This window comes from Pelecanus crispus, chromosome 4, assembly GCF_030463565.1.
Source record: "Pelecanus crispus isolate bPelCri1 chromosome 4, bPelCri1.pri, whole genome shotgun sequence".
In the NCBI taxonomy this organism is placed as follows: Eukaryota; Metazoa; Chordata; class Aves; order Pelecaniformes; family Pelecanidae; genus Pelecanus; species Pelecanus crispus.
This window is the reverse complement of record NC_134646.1, coordinates 3,257,869-3,274,826: the sequence shown is the minus strand read 5'-3', so window position 1 is coordinate 3,274,826 and position 16,958 is coordinate 3,257,869. Positions and strand designations below refer to the sequence as shown.

General features: G+C 39.8%; 1 protein-coding gene across 1 annotated transcript in view; it reads left to right on the top strand.

Moving 5' to 3' along the window:
- The window catches only part of ANK2 (ankyrin 2), a 177,224-nt gene that overhangs the window by 109,271 nt on the left and 50,995 nt on the right, over positions 1–16,958 (top strand). The window contains exons 26-29 of the mRNA XM_075709393.1: positions 3,456–3,558; positions 4,184–4,287; positions 8,781–8,816; positions 16,177–16,401. Of these exons, the coding sequence (XP_075565508.1) occupies positions 3,456–3,558; positions 4,184–4,287; positions 8,781–8,816; positions 16,177–16,401 (468 nt within the window). The remainder of the gene's footprint in view (positions 1–3,455; positions 3,559–4,183; positions 4,288–8,780; positions 8,817–16,176; positions 16,402–16,958) is intronic.

Genomic DNA, 16,958 nt, shown 5'->3' with positions numbered 1-16,958 from the left:
TCATATGCTTTCATTAGCACCATGCCCAGGTAGGTATTACATAGCATGAAAACATGTTGTCTCTATATCCTTTTATGTCACCTGTCTCTGTTCATCCATTTTGGAGGCCTGCTGTATGCCGGAAAGTTGATTTGGAGAACCAAAATAACGAAGCTGCTGTTGAAGGTAGTTACAGTCTCAAATGAGTATGATACGTAGCGGTGAATACTGATCCAACAGTACTCTCTGCCTAGAAAGTCACAGTAGGACACAGCCACTGTCCCAGAGAAACTTCCCTGATTCCTGCGCTACAGATACCGTTAGCAAGGATCAGGGAAATTGCACTAGATCACAACAGCTGGTAGCCGTCCTTCTGTCATCATGCTTCTGGGAAGGTTAGCCATTTTCCTTCTCTATGTGGAGAAACAGTGGTAGAATAAAAATATAAAGAGAATGGACTACGCTAGCTGGATTCTCCCTTTGGATATTGAGAGCCAGAACAGATTTGGGCCGTATCAGATCACCAGTATTTGAAAAGACTCCGTCTCACTGTAAGTCCCTTCCACCTTTCTGGTCTATGACAGGTGTGAGGAAAGCTTTCAGTCTTTAAATAGAGAAACATTTTTTAAGGCTGATTTATACAGTTTTCAACGACACCAGGTTCTTTTCCCAGCTTCTGAAACAACGTATACTGCCCGTGACAACAGATACGCTCAACTGGACTAGAGACTGCTAGAGCGGTCTCTAGGCTGGCCAAGTGGATGTGCACTGCAACGTGGTCTCCCAGTCATCCAGATTAGAAACTTGGCTAGAGTATGCTGCTCTTATTTTCTGGATACCACCTGGGCTTTATTCAGGGCTTGGAAGAGGTGGATGAGACATGCCTGTGCGCTACCTAACACGGGCAAGACACGCTCTTATGTTCAGGAGCTTTGTAGCATTCCTGGGTTCCACAGTTCGGTTTCTGGGGCAGAGTAGAGTGCTGTTGACCCCACAACCCTCATGACTTCAGGTTTATTAACCAGATTTGGAAAGCATCTGTATTTAGACATGTCTCTGTGATTTAGGGGTTTTTTCTTTTACAGGATTCCTGAAGACTTATTGCGATAATAAACAATAAGTTCTGTTCAGTGCCACTGCGCTTCTGTAACTGGACTGTCGTTTCAGTCAGTACCTTTATTTCTAAGTCTCAGAAGCACAGACCTTAACTGCTGGTTTGCTCTTCATTTAGCTGGTAGAGCACGTAGAAGAGAGGCGGTGTCATCTGAACACTAGTTTTGAAATTAAGTGTAGTAGGAAATTTAAACTTCTGATTTACTGCAGACCTCAATCATGCTTGTGCATATCTTGCCTATAGATAGATAAATCCATACCCTCAAAGTATTGGATATTTGCAGGAGCTTACTTACACGTACTACATAGTGGATATGTACTGGGCTACTTGTAGCGGTGGTAGTAGCAGTGGCGGGTACTTGCAGGAGAATATGGACAAAATCACTGTACAGATAACCAGTCAAATCTCGTACATGCTTCCTTCCATTCGGTATCTATCCAGGACATGACATTAGCTGAATAGCAGAACCTACAACTTGGATGGCGAACCTCTTACAAGCATTGCATGGTGCAGCGAAGCAGCTCTGAAAGCGTCAAACGTTGAAATGAATAAAGGATAATGATGGCAAATGGGGTCTGCTACTGAGGCTTATTTTTTCAACCAAAGAACACATGTTCACTGAAGTACTCTTGGTATGAACAAGCAAGGTGTACTCTGCCTACCCAATTCACACTAAAATGTTTAACCAAAATACTCTTTGGTCAAGATTCCCTTTCGTAATTTTTTTCTCAAATGTTATATGCAGACAGTTAGAGTGAACTTCTGTCCCTACTGAAATTTTGTTGGTTGTTTTAATGGAATCGGAATTTTATTCCAGAAATGCATAATCCCAATAATACATTAAATATCAGCCTTACATGTCTCACCTCTTCCACTTGTCTGGGCGAAAGACATTTTGTGATATGTAAGAGAGGTTCTTTATTGTTGGTTCTTTTTTTCCTCAAGACTCTTCTAAGGCTGATACTTGTGTAATACTTGTCTTTGCTTTCAGTTTTGTACGATCCATCTAGTATGCTAAATAGGCCATTGGTACAAGTCAATGATCAATAACATTGTTTATTCTTCAATGTCATATACTTATAATAAAAAGAAGATAACCATTTGCTTCTGAAAACGGATCAAAAAAATTATTGAGTGAATGTAGCTATTGTTAAAAAAGGCTGACTGGTCTGCATCAGATGGTAAAATATGATTGCCAACAAGATCTGCATTTAAAGCACTTGAATCTCGTGTCCTTTTTTATGGACTTTTTTTACTTCTAACTGCTGAAAATGAATTATCCCTTAAAAACCTATGTATCTGGATAAATGGCCTATTGTTCTGATCCAGTGTGTTAGTCACTATGAGTACTACTCATGGATGTGTAAGCCAGGCAAATAAAAGCTGCCTCCTTCGGTTATATGTACTCTATTCCTCAAGAGACAGAACAACATCACAGAGTACACGTACAACATCTGAAGGTGGTTGATCTGGTTTTAAAAATCACTATGGTAATACTGCTGCTAGTAAATATTTAAAGGACAAAACTAGCGCTGTTTGGTAGCAGGAACCCCATTTACCTCGATACGTCCTTCCATGGTGTCTTATTTGTCTTTTTTTTGCTTTTTGCTAGCGGATACTGCAGTTACGTTCTGAGCCAGTGCTTGGAAGCAGCTTATTTACTGCCTTGCATCTCTCATTGCTACAGCAACCAGTTTTCTGTAGAGCTGTGTGTACTTACAAAGAAAACAGTGCTCACATTTGGACTGCCTGTCTAAAGATGCTGTTGGCATTCAGAGGAAGAATTTTGTTTTACACAGGAGCTTGCGGCTGGCCACAATTCACCTTGCTGTGTGTACCTTCCAGGGGACAATATCAAGCTTACTTATTTACAGTTTTAAGGGGAGAGAGTAGATGATGATAAAGCTTCAGAAAGAGTCATTTCAGCTTTTCTTCAGATGTTAGCATTCTGGTTTTCCATAGTGGTTTGCTGTGTGATGTAGCAGGAGAGAGAATTTCTCCAAAGAGCCTTACTTAAAAGAAATTCATGCTCTTTATTATAAGGAAATTGTCATGCCACAAAGCCAAGTGTAAAGTATTTGTGAGGATAAAATAAACTGTCATCTAGCTTAATCTCTAGGTTCCGCATTTTGAAGCAAATAAGCCAGTCAAAAGACTTTGTGGCCCTTGGTCAGAAATGTAACATAACACAGATTTGTAAAGCTCTATTTTTCCCCCCGTGACTATTATCTACTCCCCCTGGAAGCTGCATCATATTGCTAATAGCACGCTTTTTTCATTCTCCCACTCGATCTATCATGACACCTTTACAACATCATCTGTACTGCTGATATATTGCTATGGCATCCCACCAACCTACCAGCCTGCGATCCTTCAGTTCAGACAGGTCCCACACATTGAGCCATGCCTCCTACCTGAGGGACAGTGCCATGATTGACGATACAGTTGTCATCCCCAGCCAGCAGGTAAGCAAATTCTCTTCAGTTCACTTATCAGTTGGATAAATACGGAAATAGAAAACAATTACAGTCTAGATTGTACTAATGCTACCATGTCGTGTATGCTGCTTTGTTTCTGTTCATATAAATCTCTCTCATTTTCATTGATATTTAATGGCATATTATGCTGTGCAATATTAGGCTCTATTCCAAAATAAATGGATGATGTGTGAATACAGTACAGGGACTGTCTTTATAACGTTCTCCATTTTAACTGATTTTTGAACGATGCTAACAACCATTGGGCTAAATACTCGGGTGATCTAATGAACTCAAGGCCATTGTCGTCAAAGATACTATCCTGAAGCATGCTTGTAGTGAAAAAGAAAAAAAAGATTTAGGAAATGACACTTTGGTAAATCACAGCATTCATTTCGCTGGGACCACTAGCATACGATTACTTTGAGCAAGTACAAAATGTTACAGTAAGGGGTGTCTAATAGCTTAATGTTATAATTACGCCTTTGTTTTCTTTTTTAAAAAAAAAAAAGTTTAAACGCTTTAGGTATTACTATGCAAAATACATCTTCGTATTGTTTCGTTGATTAGTTGATTTTATTGTGGTAAAAAGGAGGGTTTTTTGCTTACCAAGGTAACAACTCTGGCCAAAGAAGCTGAAAGGAATTCATATCGCTTAAGCTGGGGCCCCGAAAACTTGGACAATGTGGCTCTTTCTTCCAGCCCTATTCATTCAGGGTGAGTGTATCCATTAGCATTATATTAAAAAAAGAGAAACAGAATACCTGCGGTGGCAGCAGCTTCAACTAATGCTTAACTAGGAGTTCTATTTTCATTTATTGCCTCCTAGAGCTGTCAATAAATTGTTGCGATCTCTTAAGCTCTGACGGTCAAGCAAGCCTGAGTACCAAGACTATCCACTGAAATCGCTGCAAGTCAGTGAATTGATGCCAGTGAGCTTTCAGTCAAATTCAGGAGGAGTGAATGAGATACTTGACGCATGCACACGTGCATCTGTGTGAATTTTATGGAGAAATAAATACAGTGCCTCTTTACAGTTAGTGAATAGTTGAGACCAAGGGCCTAACCACTCCAGATGGTGCGTACTTCCTATGCCAGTGAAGTAGTGTAGGTAAGCACCAACTCCAGTGTTTGTCATGATAACTAAAAAAAGAAACCAAGGATTTTAAATTACATGACCCGCGTAATAGACAAGCAGCCTAAACATCATGTGCTTTACACATATTTGGCCACCATGTTCATATATTCTCACAACTGACCCTTTGTAAGCATTTGCGTTTAGGCAAGCTCATTGAAACAGGGTAAGACAGGTCAAAATGCAGGCCCAGCCAAATTCATGCTTACAGAGCTTGTCCTGGTTGGCCTTAAAATCTGTGAGTGCGTTTAAGTGCTCTTACTTACTGAGTTTTAAGTAATTTTATTCTTTACGCTGAACTCTACACGTGTGTCCTGCCGTCAGATTTGATGAGGCGTGTGCAGATGAATTCGTCAGAAATTGATGTCATACAAAAGCGTTTCATTTCTGCGGAGCTATGTTGTACGCAGCATGGCTGGACATCACAAGGAGAACAATTTTTCTGTTAATCTCAAATGAGTTTGCAACAATTTTACAGTCCGTATCTTTCAAAAAATGATACTGGAGTCCCATTTGGAATGACAGGCAGTCCTGGTCTGGAAGAGGAACAGTATTGTCGTAACTGCGATTGCAAATTGACTGATTGGTGACATAGATGAGAAGTTTGTTAGCTGGTGGCAGGATATTTGGCTGTGACCAGTGTTGTTTGAATTTGCTTTTCTTGAGCTCTAAAACTAACAAATTAAATGAAAATACTTAATGTGTACAGTATGTATGTGTTTATAATAATGTCACTATGTAAGCTTTAAAATTGTTTTGGTGGTTTATTCTAACCCTCAGTAGTTTACAGACTTTTTCCAAAGGATGTATTACTTTTCACTTTCAGAAAGGTAGGTCTTTCTAGTGATTGCAGAGGACGAGCTAAATACTTTCTAGAAGAGTGGCATTTATTTCTTGGATGTGCAATCATTTGGTGTTTTTCTTTTAAAAAATATTAGCGATATTTAGATCTTTTTGGATGACCAGGATGCTAGGGGTAGGATAAGAGTATCCAGTTTTAATGGGAGCGACACTCTCAGCAGCCTTGTATGAAATAGTGACATTTAACACGACACAAATTACGTTACACATACCAACTAACCTGCCACTAAATACTGCAATAAAGAAACCTATAATAATGCTTAGTCAGCCTTTGGAAAAGACTGTACAACACTTCATGTTTATCTTGCTTAGATTTGTCCGAGTCATTAAGTTATCATAAACTGTTGGGGTGCATCTTGTTGACGACTCTTTTGTAGGAAAACACGTCGACTACTAGAGTTTCACTTGTAAGATCTGATTTTAACAGTGAAACAATTGTAGAAGGACTGTGTGCGTGATTGTTGCATTCACTTAGCTGAAACAACAACAAATACGTTTGTCATTTATACCCCTCTCGTCACCTACACCTCCTTCGTACACAGGCACACACTATTACTAGGTTCTTATGAACTGACGACCCTGCTGACATTGCAGGTGCATGCGTTGAAGTAGTATATATCTGTCACGAAGGAAAACTCTTATAGTATTTGAAGAGAAATCCTATATAAACATTGTTAGTGGCTTTAAACAAGGCTATGGCCTTGGTTTTGCCCAAGACACTGGAAATGTATTGAATTCAGGCTGTCTTTTTATCAAGTAACACATCAGCAAAGTATTGGACAGTAATTTATTTGGCACAGATGATCTTAATTTTGTTTTCTGTGCAGTCTGAGGAAAAAAATGACACTGTTCTCTCCCTGCACAACTTCAGTGGCTAACCCTAAATTGTTGTTGGGTTCTTACTGATCTCCCATTGTAAGGAAGTGTTTCTGTGGATCACAGTGTAACACCCCCGAGCAAAAGGATAAATTTACGGAGAACTGTTCTCTTGGTGTGAAATTTCGCAGGCATATGTTTCAGCCTTTGCATAACTAACCAAAACGTCTCCTATGTCTGAAATTTCCCAAGGAGAAAATGTTTTAACCATCCATTTAAAATTTAAATGTAACTATTGTTTCAATATGTTGACAATTTCATCAGTAAGGAAAGAAAAGCAAGACCTTTGGTCAGGGTCTTTGGCAGCCAGTTCGAAAACAAGAAAATGATTATCTCTTAAGAGGTAACACTCGTTTGGTGCTCACAATCTCAACATAAACATCTCCTGGTCACTTTACACAGCTAACAGTTTCTGAATAGTTTCATACATTGGCTGAAGGAAAAAGTATAAATTTCTGCATTTGAACTTCCTGTCAGCAAATCAGATTTTCTTCTCCTGATAAAACTATCTGATCTTACGTATTGAGCAAAGTTAAGGATCTCTGAATATGCCAGAAAGTTTGGGTGCTAAATATCCAGTAAGATAAGAGTTTTTTTGCTTTGCTGGTAATATTAGGGGGTATTATGTATAATTTCCTGCTGAAGCGTTATGAGAGGCAGAACTAATGCCTACATAAATGCAAACGCGTTTCACAGTTTTAATCTCATACCTCACCATACACTATTGTGGAAGAACATGTAGATTTTCATTAAGTTGGAAGGCAAAAAAACACTGAACTGAAAGATTTCTTTTCACTTGCAGCATTTAGACATTGCTTGACGGTATCATACTCTTAGGTCTCTATCACCCACAGTAGTCAAGGGTGAATGGTAAAGATAAGGATGACTAAGATTTTTAAAGTGTAAGTTGTGTGCAGAATTATGTTGTTTTCATACCTGGGTTCTGGTGAGACAGTGAAAAAAATATCCACAATTTAGTTGAATAGATTGTATTTCTAAGCATTCTACTGACAAAGCTGTGGTCGATAAGAAGAGAGGCAAACCTGACGTATTGTCGGGAACATGGCACTGCGAGCAAGTTTGTGCTTTGATACTAACTTGCTTTTGTGTTCTAGAGCAAGATACGTAGCAGCTCTGCAGTTTTTTCCAATTCTGACTTGCTCACAGTAAAACTCCTATTTAATGAAAGATATGGATTTCTTTTACATAATTTGATGAAGAAGTCCCTATTTGACTAACAGATGATCCAAGTGTATCAGTACTTGTATCTGACAATATGAAACAGTTGGGGTATTATTAGTGAATTTACCTTTCTGGAAGTTGTTGCTTCCATCAATGAAGAAGGGAGAAGGATGAGGGAGTGGGCAGCTTGTACTGTGACAAATAATGTGAATTATCATTCTTAGCTGCATGTCTGCAAAAAAGGAGACTGGATCCTTGCTGACAAGGTAAACAAAATGTATTTCAAGTGTTGTATTTTGAATCCGTAATACTGTTTTCCCCAACGTGACATTAATTTCCTGGAAATAGTTATGGAAACAGGACCTGGCAGCCACCAGCTGATAGTCATTTCTAAAATCTGGAAGTCTAAATGGCTTCAAATTATACCGTAGCCTTTATGACCCTCATTCAGACAGTTACAGGAAGGAAAAACAGCAGGTGTGGTTCATTACTAGCAAATCCCTGTTCATGTCAGCGGAAGAAAATGGCAGTGGAGATAGATATAATACAAAGCGACATCAGCAAGCTAACTGGCCGTGTGACACATTGCTAAGAGCCTGAACAGGTCAAACTGAAAGTTTGCAATTTGTCATTCTGTAGAGCAGAACAAAAGGAGGACAAGAAACATGCTGAAATGGAAGAAAGTGCAGGACAGAATGTATTGATAGGAAATCTGAAGGAAAGAAAATCATGATTTATTGTGGTGTCAGAAACACTGGCTGGAATTACGATAGGTACCTTACTCTTGATATACCGTGGTCCAATTTTTAGATGCAGCATTTCCCCTAATCTGGTTCGGAAAGATTTACTCAGAATCTAACTGTACGTTTTAGGTATCTGACTTCGAGTTTGAGAATGTACGTAGAGAAACCAGATCACTCTAGCTTTACGGCTGCAGCGGTAGTAACCGTTTGTAACCAAGGCTGTTTATGTAGGCTTATTTTCCATACTCACTCCTACTTTCTCACGTGTAATGAATATGCATATCTACGTATACGTTCGTGTGTTTAATTTAGAAATCTGTTTCATTTTTCCAATATTTCAGTATTTCATTTAACTCATTCTTTTTTTCCCCTTTCTTTTCCTTTTTGATGTTAAATCATCTATTCTATTTCAGATGCTCTTCTCCATGTCTTGATCATGACCACAGCAGGTGAACTTCTGCATAATTTCTTTCTTTAATACATTGCACTTCTCACCTACCCTATTTATCCTCCCCTCTTACCTCACTTCAGGATGCTTTAGTGTTTCGATAGTGCACGTTAGCCAAGAGGGAAAAAAAAAAAATCTACTCTGACTAGCAGTAATAGTTACGCATGGCCCTATTTCTCTTCTTGTACAGTAAGCGTCCACTTTCTCCCATCTGCTATGTCCTCTGTACGAAAAGAATACTGGACACATAATTAAGTCCGCTGCAAAAAATCTTAACAAAGCTCCTTATACATTCCCAGATTTAATTAACAACGCATTTTCTCTGTGGGTGGCATGGTTGAATATTATTAAAAGGAAGGGGGGAAAAAACCCCCACAAATAATCCAACACAAACCATTGTAGATAGGTTTAGTTTCAACTGTTACATTACAAAGTGGGCCCTTGATCTCACTTGGCTATATAAAGAATATTGCAGAGCCACTCCCTAGGCCATATTTTCCAAATTGTGCCACCATATTGGAACTAGTAGAATAACAGCACAGACCCGGTATATTTAATTTTTCATGCCACATGCATTTTGTGTGTGACCTCAGTTAATCAGTGGTTGAATCACCGGCACGTTGCATCCTGCAGAGAGCACCTGATGCGATGCCTTCCCAAAGGAGATTATCTTCACCTGGCAAACTGAGTGTTTATTGGCACAATACCTCTGCGTCTCCTTTAACATAACCATAGAAAGAGGAAAATCTTCTTAAATACTCAGCTACGCACTATTATAAAATGGCTAAATAAAACCCCCAAACTACAAACCCATGTTTTTAGGTCACGTCACTCAATCTCTCTGTAGTTGACTAACGCAGTGAAGAGGGTGTTACCATCAGTTAATACTCCAGTGGTTTCCTGTGTAGGATCATGTTTTTTGTCCTCCTGGAATGTGTATTTTGCCTTGTTTATCTATGGCATAGTTGCAGCCTGATGGAAAGCACACTGAGGTAGTGGAATGACTTGCCGTTGACTTCAGCGGGAGCTGGATCAAGGCCTTTTTTCTTAATTTCAGACCTTCTATCAGTTTTCCTTCTCCAGCTGAACACTTTATAACGGCTGAAGCACCCTGATTGTTTGTTTCTGCTTCTTCACACTGCGACTAACACTGAATGCTGCTATCTCCTTGTTTCCCAGTTTCTTTTAAAAATTAAGAGAATGTGTGCAGAAAAGTTCTTAATGTGTCTACAACGGATGTGCTCTAGTTAGAGCTTTTTATTGTTTCCTGCTACCTGATGAGAGCATGCGTGCCTGCCTAGCTAGTTTGAAAGAACAGTCGTACCTGAACTGACCATATGAAAGTGGTGGTGTAGTGCTTTTGCCTATTCTGGTTTGGTGTGTTCAAAGAACTATTGCCTGTTCTAGAAAGACACTTCCCGAAGCTAGGTTTGCATGGCTCTTCAGATGATTCTGCAGAACGAGAAGTGCGTTTGAGTGCCAACACGCTTGCATTCGCAGCCGCCCGAAACTGCGACTCTTCCGCAAAGCTATTTACATAGCAGTGATTCTTCACAAGTCGCACAATAAGTGTCTTCTTTCACCCCCCCGCCAGTGTTGACGCATCCATTTTTTATTTTATTTCTTCATGCTGCTATTATCTTTCAAATGAGCGTAGATACACAACAAAACCAAGTTAATTCCATATCGATAAAATCAGCAAAGGGAATGACTCAGGCTCACATTCAGATCCGAAATACAAATATTTCCTGAAAACACACCACAACTTTTTGTCCTTGTAAGGTGGATAAATCCAATGCATGTACATTGTCTGTGTTTTGTTCAAGTGGAGCCATTAGGGAACCCATTGCTGCTTGCTCTGCTCTCTGTAGAAGGCATGGGAATGGCCTGAAAGATTTAGGGGCCTTTTATAGATGTCCTCAACCAGCAAGATGCTGTAGCCAATGTTGTTTGGTATAGTTACCTTTCATACGGCAAGTATGTAGTTTTGAATTGCTCTAAAATTAAAGAGAATCAAATGGCCTCTCAAATTTATGAGTAAGTGTTGATAAATTAGAGGAGAATGGATGATGCTGGATCTAACTGCTAACCATGTGTTTAACAGAAGCATGTATAGGCTCCCCTGCAGTCTATAACTTATTCCTAGAAAAGAATTGCTTTTGTTCTTTATTTTTTCTTTAAAAAAAAAAAATCCTGATTTCCCCTTCATTCTCTTTAAAAGTGAAGGCAATGATTTCCCCAAACCTGAATTGCTTCATTGAGTTGGCTATTATATTGGACTGTCACCTTGCTAAATCTCAGGAAAGCTCAGTATCGATCCCGTTTGCGTGACTGCCAGGGTCACGTGTCTGTGTCATGCATCGTTTCTAACTGAACTTTTAAAACTGGCAGAAGATGAAACTTGCTCCAAGGCTGGCTTAGTACTGAGAAAGATCGTCTCGTTGTCGCCCTAGTCACCCTTGGCATAGAAATTTTGACTTTGCTGCTTTAACCCATTATCTGCTTTGATTTTGAATCGTCACTTAATAGCAAGTTAAGTTCTTGCCATGGGTTGCCAAGATAAACTGAAGTCAGTGCTCAAGAAGGATGTTTCCCTATATATAGTGATTATAGGAAGGATGTGTAAAGCATGTTCTGAAATAGACTTTTGCTGATGGAAAGTACACGTAATTTTGATGCATTGCTTGATCAATCAGTTCACTTATTTTGCCCACCTTTCTTTTAAACGGCTCACAAGAACGTTTTCCTACTTATCAGCTGCCCAAAAGTTTTCTCCTATTTATATTGTTTTCTCTTTCCTTAGTTTTACCTCATTTCTCCTAACCACAGTTAGTCCCTGCTAAGGTTTCCTTCCTCTATTATGCCAGTTTTAACCCCTTCTGAAAATGGTAGCTATTATATCTACGTGGAGTTCCTGTAAATTATTCTGGTTTCTTTTACATATCCTTAATTATAAAGTACTATAATAAATTATCATAGAAGCACGTAAGGAACATTTATCAGCCGCATTTTTTTAGGATGCCTCCTTTCTTCTCCTCTTCTAATGATAACCTCTAAGAGCTTTCTGATTCCCTTTAATCCCTTTTATTAGTATTTTTTTTGTTCTTTTTTTTTTTTCCCCATCTTGAACTCTCCACAGCCTTTTGTGTTTCTCTTTAATGAGCCCTCTCCTCTTCATTCTATGAGTGTAGATGGTTGGTAGTGCTTGTAGTAGTGCTGCCTGCAATTGGAACACAGAGTAAGCTCTGACTTCCCTGCTTAGCCAAAAGTCACTTTTTGCACCGTCCAGCTAGCATGAGCAGAGGGTGCCCAGTGCCCTTTGCAGAAGGTGGATCTTACGAAGTTTTAAGTCAGGGCAGGGAAGACAGATGCAAAGATTGAAGGGGTCCCGCTCAGGGATGGCAAGGCAAAGCAAAGCCGTGTCTCTCTACACGCGGTAAGAGAAGCACCCCCGCACCTAAGCTTCAGGGACTAAATATGATGTTAGGGTTATTCATGCGCTAGTATTGCGTATTATTTTCTTTTTGACCATGGGACTCGATAATGGAAAGGTACCACTTCCCAGGGTGATGGCTTAATCTGCCAATTATTCCCACTAGTTTTGTTTGTTCGTTTGAGTTCAATCTCTTCCTGTCTCGGTCTTGTCACTTAACAACATCTGATAAAAGAAACATTAGGGAGAGGAAAAATAATGTGCGTGTGCGTGGGCAACGAAATAATTAATTTGCATTTTACGTTTCCTTTATCTTAGTCATACAATTTTTTCACTTCCCTAAATGCACATTTCAGAGAGCACGTTTCATGAATTATTTGTATATTGATATACACAGTCCTTCAAAAGAGCAAAGCGTTTCCAGTCCTGGAACAGTAATGTCACCATCCAGATGCCCTAGTACGTAGCAAACAGGCAGAAAAAGAGGCTGCTATGATTCAGAAAATGCTTTGTTATGAATGATTTGCTTGGCCCTATCACATATCCAAAATTATGTGAAACGTGCTGATGTAAAAGAAGAGAAGAAAAGAAATCGGATTAAATAAGCGGATGAAAAAACGTGACAAAAGGTTAGGAAATAAACAGGGTGGTATGACGAAAACGAATGTATTTTTACATTCTGTGTCAGCTCTACAAATCCTGCGTTGGTGTACTATCCTTTCAGACTTTAATGCCATGGCTGTGGAGCTGAGAAATTTCCCCCTTCGGTTTCTTTCTTTTGCGCACTATATTCAGGCTAGTTCTCCAAAACTTGTTTTCCGGAAATTTCATAGCAGTATATAGCTGATTTTGCGAACCGGCTCCTCTGTGTTTAGTATGATAATTGGCACTAATCTTTCTCTGCTGTCCTCATACTATTCTGTGTTTGCCTGAATTTGCTGTCCAGCAGTTGAAGGGTACTTGCAGTCTCTTAGGTGGTTTCAGACTCATCCGGAAGTCACCGAACCCTTCCAGAATCTCCCCTTTCATCTGGGGGTCCGTTGCAGTGATACGGCACAAATCTATTTTTTGGGGTATACCGTGATGAACGTCCTCTTTGCCAGATTGTGTCTTGTTATTTAGTAAATACATTGATCTTTATGATAGAAGCAGCTGTTTTTACAGTGAATAATAACATCCTACTGTTCTTATCCTAACCGTTGTTATGTGTCCACCTTCCAATGACACCGATCTCTACCCATTTCTCCACTCTTTGGAGCACTAGTTGCTTTCAGCCATAGATGACCAATAGACCTTGCGACAGATTCACTGCCAGACCTTGCTCTGACCTACCAGGCACATTCAGTAAACTTAAACCGAAAGAGAAAGTTGCGACTTTAAGGCCTGAACACACACAGCTATCCCTTTGCATCTCGAGTGCTCGCTGGAGACAAACGCCACGCTCCATTTTTAAGTGATCTGTATTAGCTCCCAAATTTTGCAGGTGTGGGAACACAGGGCTACGCCTGGGTGTGTGAGGTGAGGTACCGGTTTGTTACAGATGGTCAAAATCAAAGACTGCTCCTGCTTCCTCAGCTTTTATATTGGTTCTACACCACGAGCGAGCTATCTTAATTGTGTAACAAGTCCGTTATGAGAAGGCGCTACTATTTCAGCACTCTGCTTATCTTTTAGTTAGTCTCAAAGGAATTATATAGGGAGAAAGAGCACTGTATTACAAGCAACAGAACCCATTATTGTGGTCAGAAGGGAGATTATTTGATTATGACCCTTGCCTTTGGTGTGCACGTATTCTTCTAGCAGTTGACAGTGGTTTTGGCATTGCTGAGACACATGGGGAGATAAGCTAAGGGGGACATAAGACAGACAGATGACCTAGCACTAATATTTCAGTGATGGACAGCGAAAGAAGGTGATCCTGTTGTTAAAGCATAAAATCTTGAGTATTAGGTCAATAATGAAAATAATTGAATCTTAAAAATTGTATTCATGACAGCTTACACAATGAACAATGTGAACGCTAATTTAATTCAGTGAGTGCGCTCATTAGCTTCTGGTAATTGTGGGGGTAGTATTTCTGTTGCTCATAGTATTAACATCAAAATATGAAACTCTTCTTCCAGCACTCAGTGTTCTTAACTACCTCTAAGGCACCCATTATGATAGAGACTTGGACCCATTCTCCGAAACATCATTCAGAACCACTTTGATAACGCTGCTTCATACAGTTGAAGGAGAACTGCAATGCAAGCCATAGAGCATTATTGCAACCATTGAGCCTTTAGTATCTCTTACGCTCTTCTTTCCTCTGTGCTTTAAAATGTATAAAGTATGTATTTTATTATGAAGGAAGCGCCCATTTTTCTAAATTAATCCCCAGAGAATCAAAGCTGTAAAATGTTTTCATTTTCTTTTTTTCCCCCCTTGTTAAAACCACAGAAACACCAACCTCTAAGGAATGAGATAATGGTTGTACTACCCAGACTTTTACACTAAACAAAACCTAGAGGTATATGAATGGCAGTAGAATAGGAGACTGCATGTGTGAGACAGACTGGCATCCGTGGTGCATGGTGTGCTTCGGACTGGCGCTTGTGGCTCCTTCCCATCGTCCATTTTTCTGACTTGCACGGTGTGTTGCGTGTTGTGTTCTTACAGCATGTGGAATTACTTGTAGCTGGGTGGACAGTGAATGGGTGCAATGTTCGTCGCACTGAACGCTCAAGGGGACGGTGCCAAAATACCTGTATTTGTTACTCGTGTTATAAGGGCTTTTCTCTATTGCAGGTCCTTCAGTAGCATTTCTGCGACTCCCCATGTGATGATTCTATTTTAGTGGCTAGAAGTAGGCTTGATACCATTCTGTCTCATCTACTCTTATTTTCACTTCCAGCAACCTGACATTCCCATCCCACATCAGGCATGATCCTAAGTCATGAACCAGTGAAAAAAAAAATTGAAGTAGTTCTACACCTTTCCCAAGAATGTCCCCAATCTTTGTAACAAATCTGTCAAAACCTAGCTGTTGGTTATATATGGAACTATAAAAAGTTCAGCATAAAAGAAATTCCATGAAATGTTTTTCTCCCTTTTAAAGAAAAAGAAAGAAATAAGATAATTTAACTTGTGCAAGAAGAGAGCTCTCTGTAGATGGCTTTCTGCAGTTTTCCACTGGGACGTCGTATTGCTGTGCAAAGTAACACAGAAAACCAAGAATCCATAAATAAACCTCTTCCACAGTGACTGTAGCTATTCTCATCTCACCAAAATGCAAAATTTGTCTTCAAACAATAATGACATGTTGGGTTTTTTATATAAATAGGTGCTAGCTCCATTGATATATTACGAATTGTATCCACACCCTCCAGAATGAAATTAGATTTTTTTTTTTTAATCCAAACCCATTTTTCTTAGAGATTATAGTTCATCAAATAACTAGAAAAATTACACAGATAACCTAAAAAAAACCCCAACAACCCCTCCAATCAGAATTGCCTTTATAGTCTTGAGTCATAAATAATTTTCTTCAGTAAGATGTATTTGCTCGTAAAGTATTTAAAGAGTGCCAACTTTACAATATAGATGCTTGCAGGTGCAGAGTAGTGATATTTGCACTTGACTGTGATAGGTACACACACATGTGCTCATGTTTATTAGTGACTGCTGGTGTTTTTACCAACAGCAGCACGGTAAAACAAGACCTTCTGTGAAGAACTCTTAGATAGCAGTTGCCAGTTTGATTAATAAATGATCGTAGCATGATTTGGTGCTTCACATGGGAGAAAGGCTTTTTCTAATTGTACACCTTGAGAAAGAGCTATATTTACGTACGTAGTTTGTTACATACGTGGAGCATAACCAAAGGAATTTTGATATGTTTTGTATCTAATTTATTTTTCTCCTCCCCCCCCCCCCCCCGATTTTTCAGCTTCCTAGTTAGTTTCATGGTGGATGCTCGCGGGGGTGCCATGAGAGGTTGCAGACACAACGGACTACGAATCATTATTCCTCCGCGGAAATGCACTGCTCCAACACGAGTGACTTGCCGGTTGGTGAAACGCCACAGGCTGGCCACCATGCCTCCCATGGTGGAGGGCGAAGGGCTGGCCAGCCGCCTGATTGAGGTTGGACCTTCCGGCGCCCAGTTTCTTGGGTAAGGGGTGCCGTATGGCCTAAAGGAAAACGCTCGGTCTATTTTCTTCTGTTTGCGCGTTGCACTGAAACGGTTCCTTTTCCAAGACTCGAGCAGAAAAAGATGTTTGTCACGTACGGTAACAGACTGGTCGCGTGAAATACAAATCAGCCGTTAGCTAACAATTCACAAAGCTTTTACGCCTTTTCCTTTGAAAACGGATGTTTTAACCGCTAGCGCTAAGGTTGATGTGCTTCCTTGGATATAACTATTGCTCAGTGTTGTGATATTATGGCGGGAAAAGACCCCTTTGCAGCCCGAAAGGGCGGTTCATACTCTATTTCAATAATCTGCGTATAAGGCATGAATAGCACAGCACTGATCTACAGCCCAAATGTAAAGCCTGCTACGCATACAACACAAGTTACAGCTGCTTATTTTAGAGACTTGTGTTGTGTTATCAGTGATTTGGACTCTCTGGGAAGCACGGTGCCTTTGATTTTTCTGGGGTTGAAATTGCTACGTTAAGCAATAGGACAACCCTGGAATTTTTTGGCCATTTCTTTTGTCCTATGCTG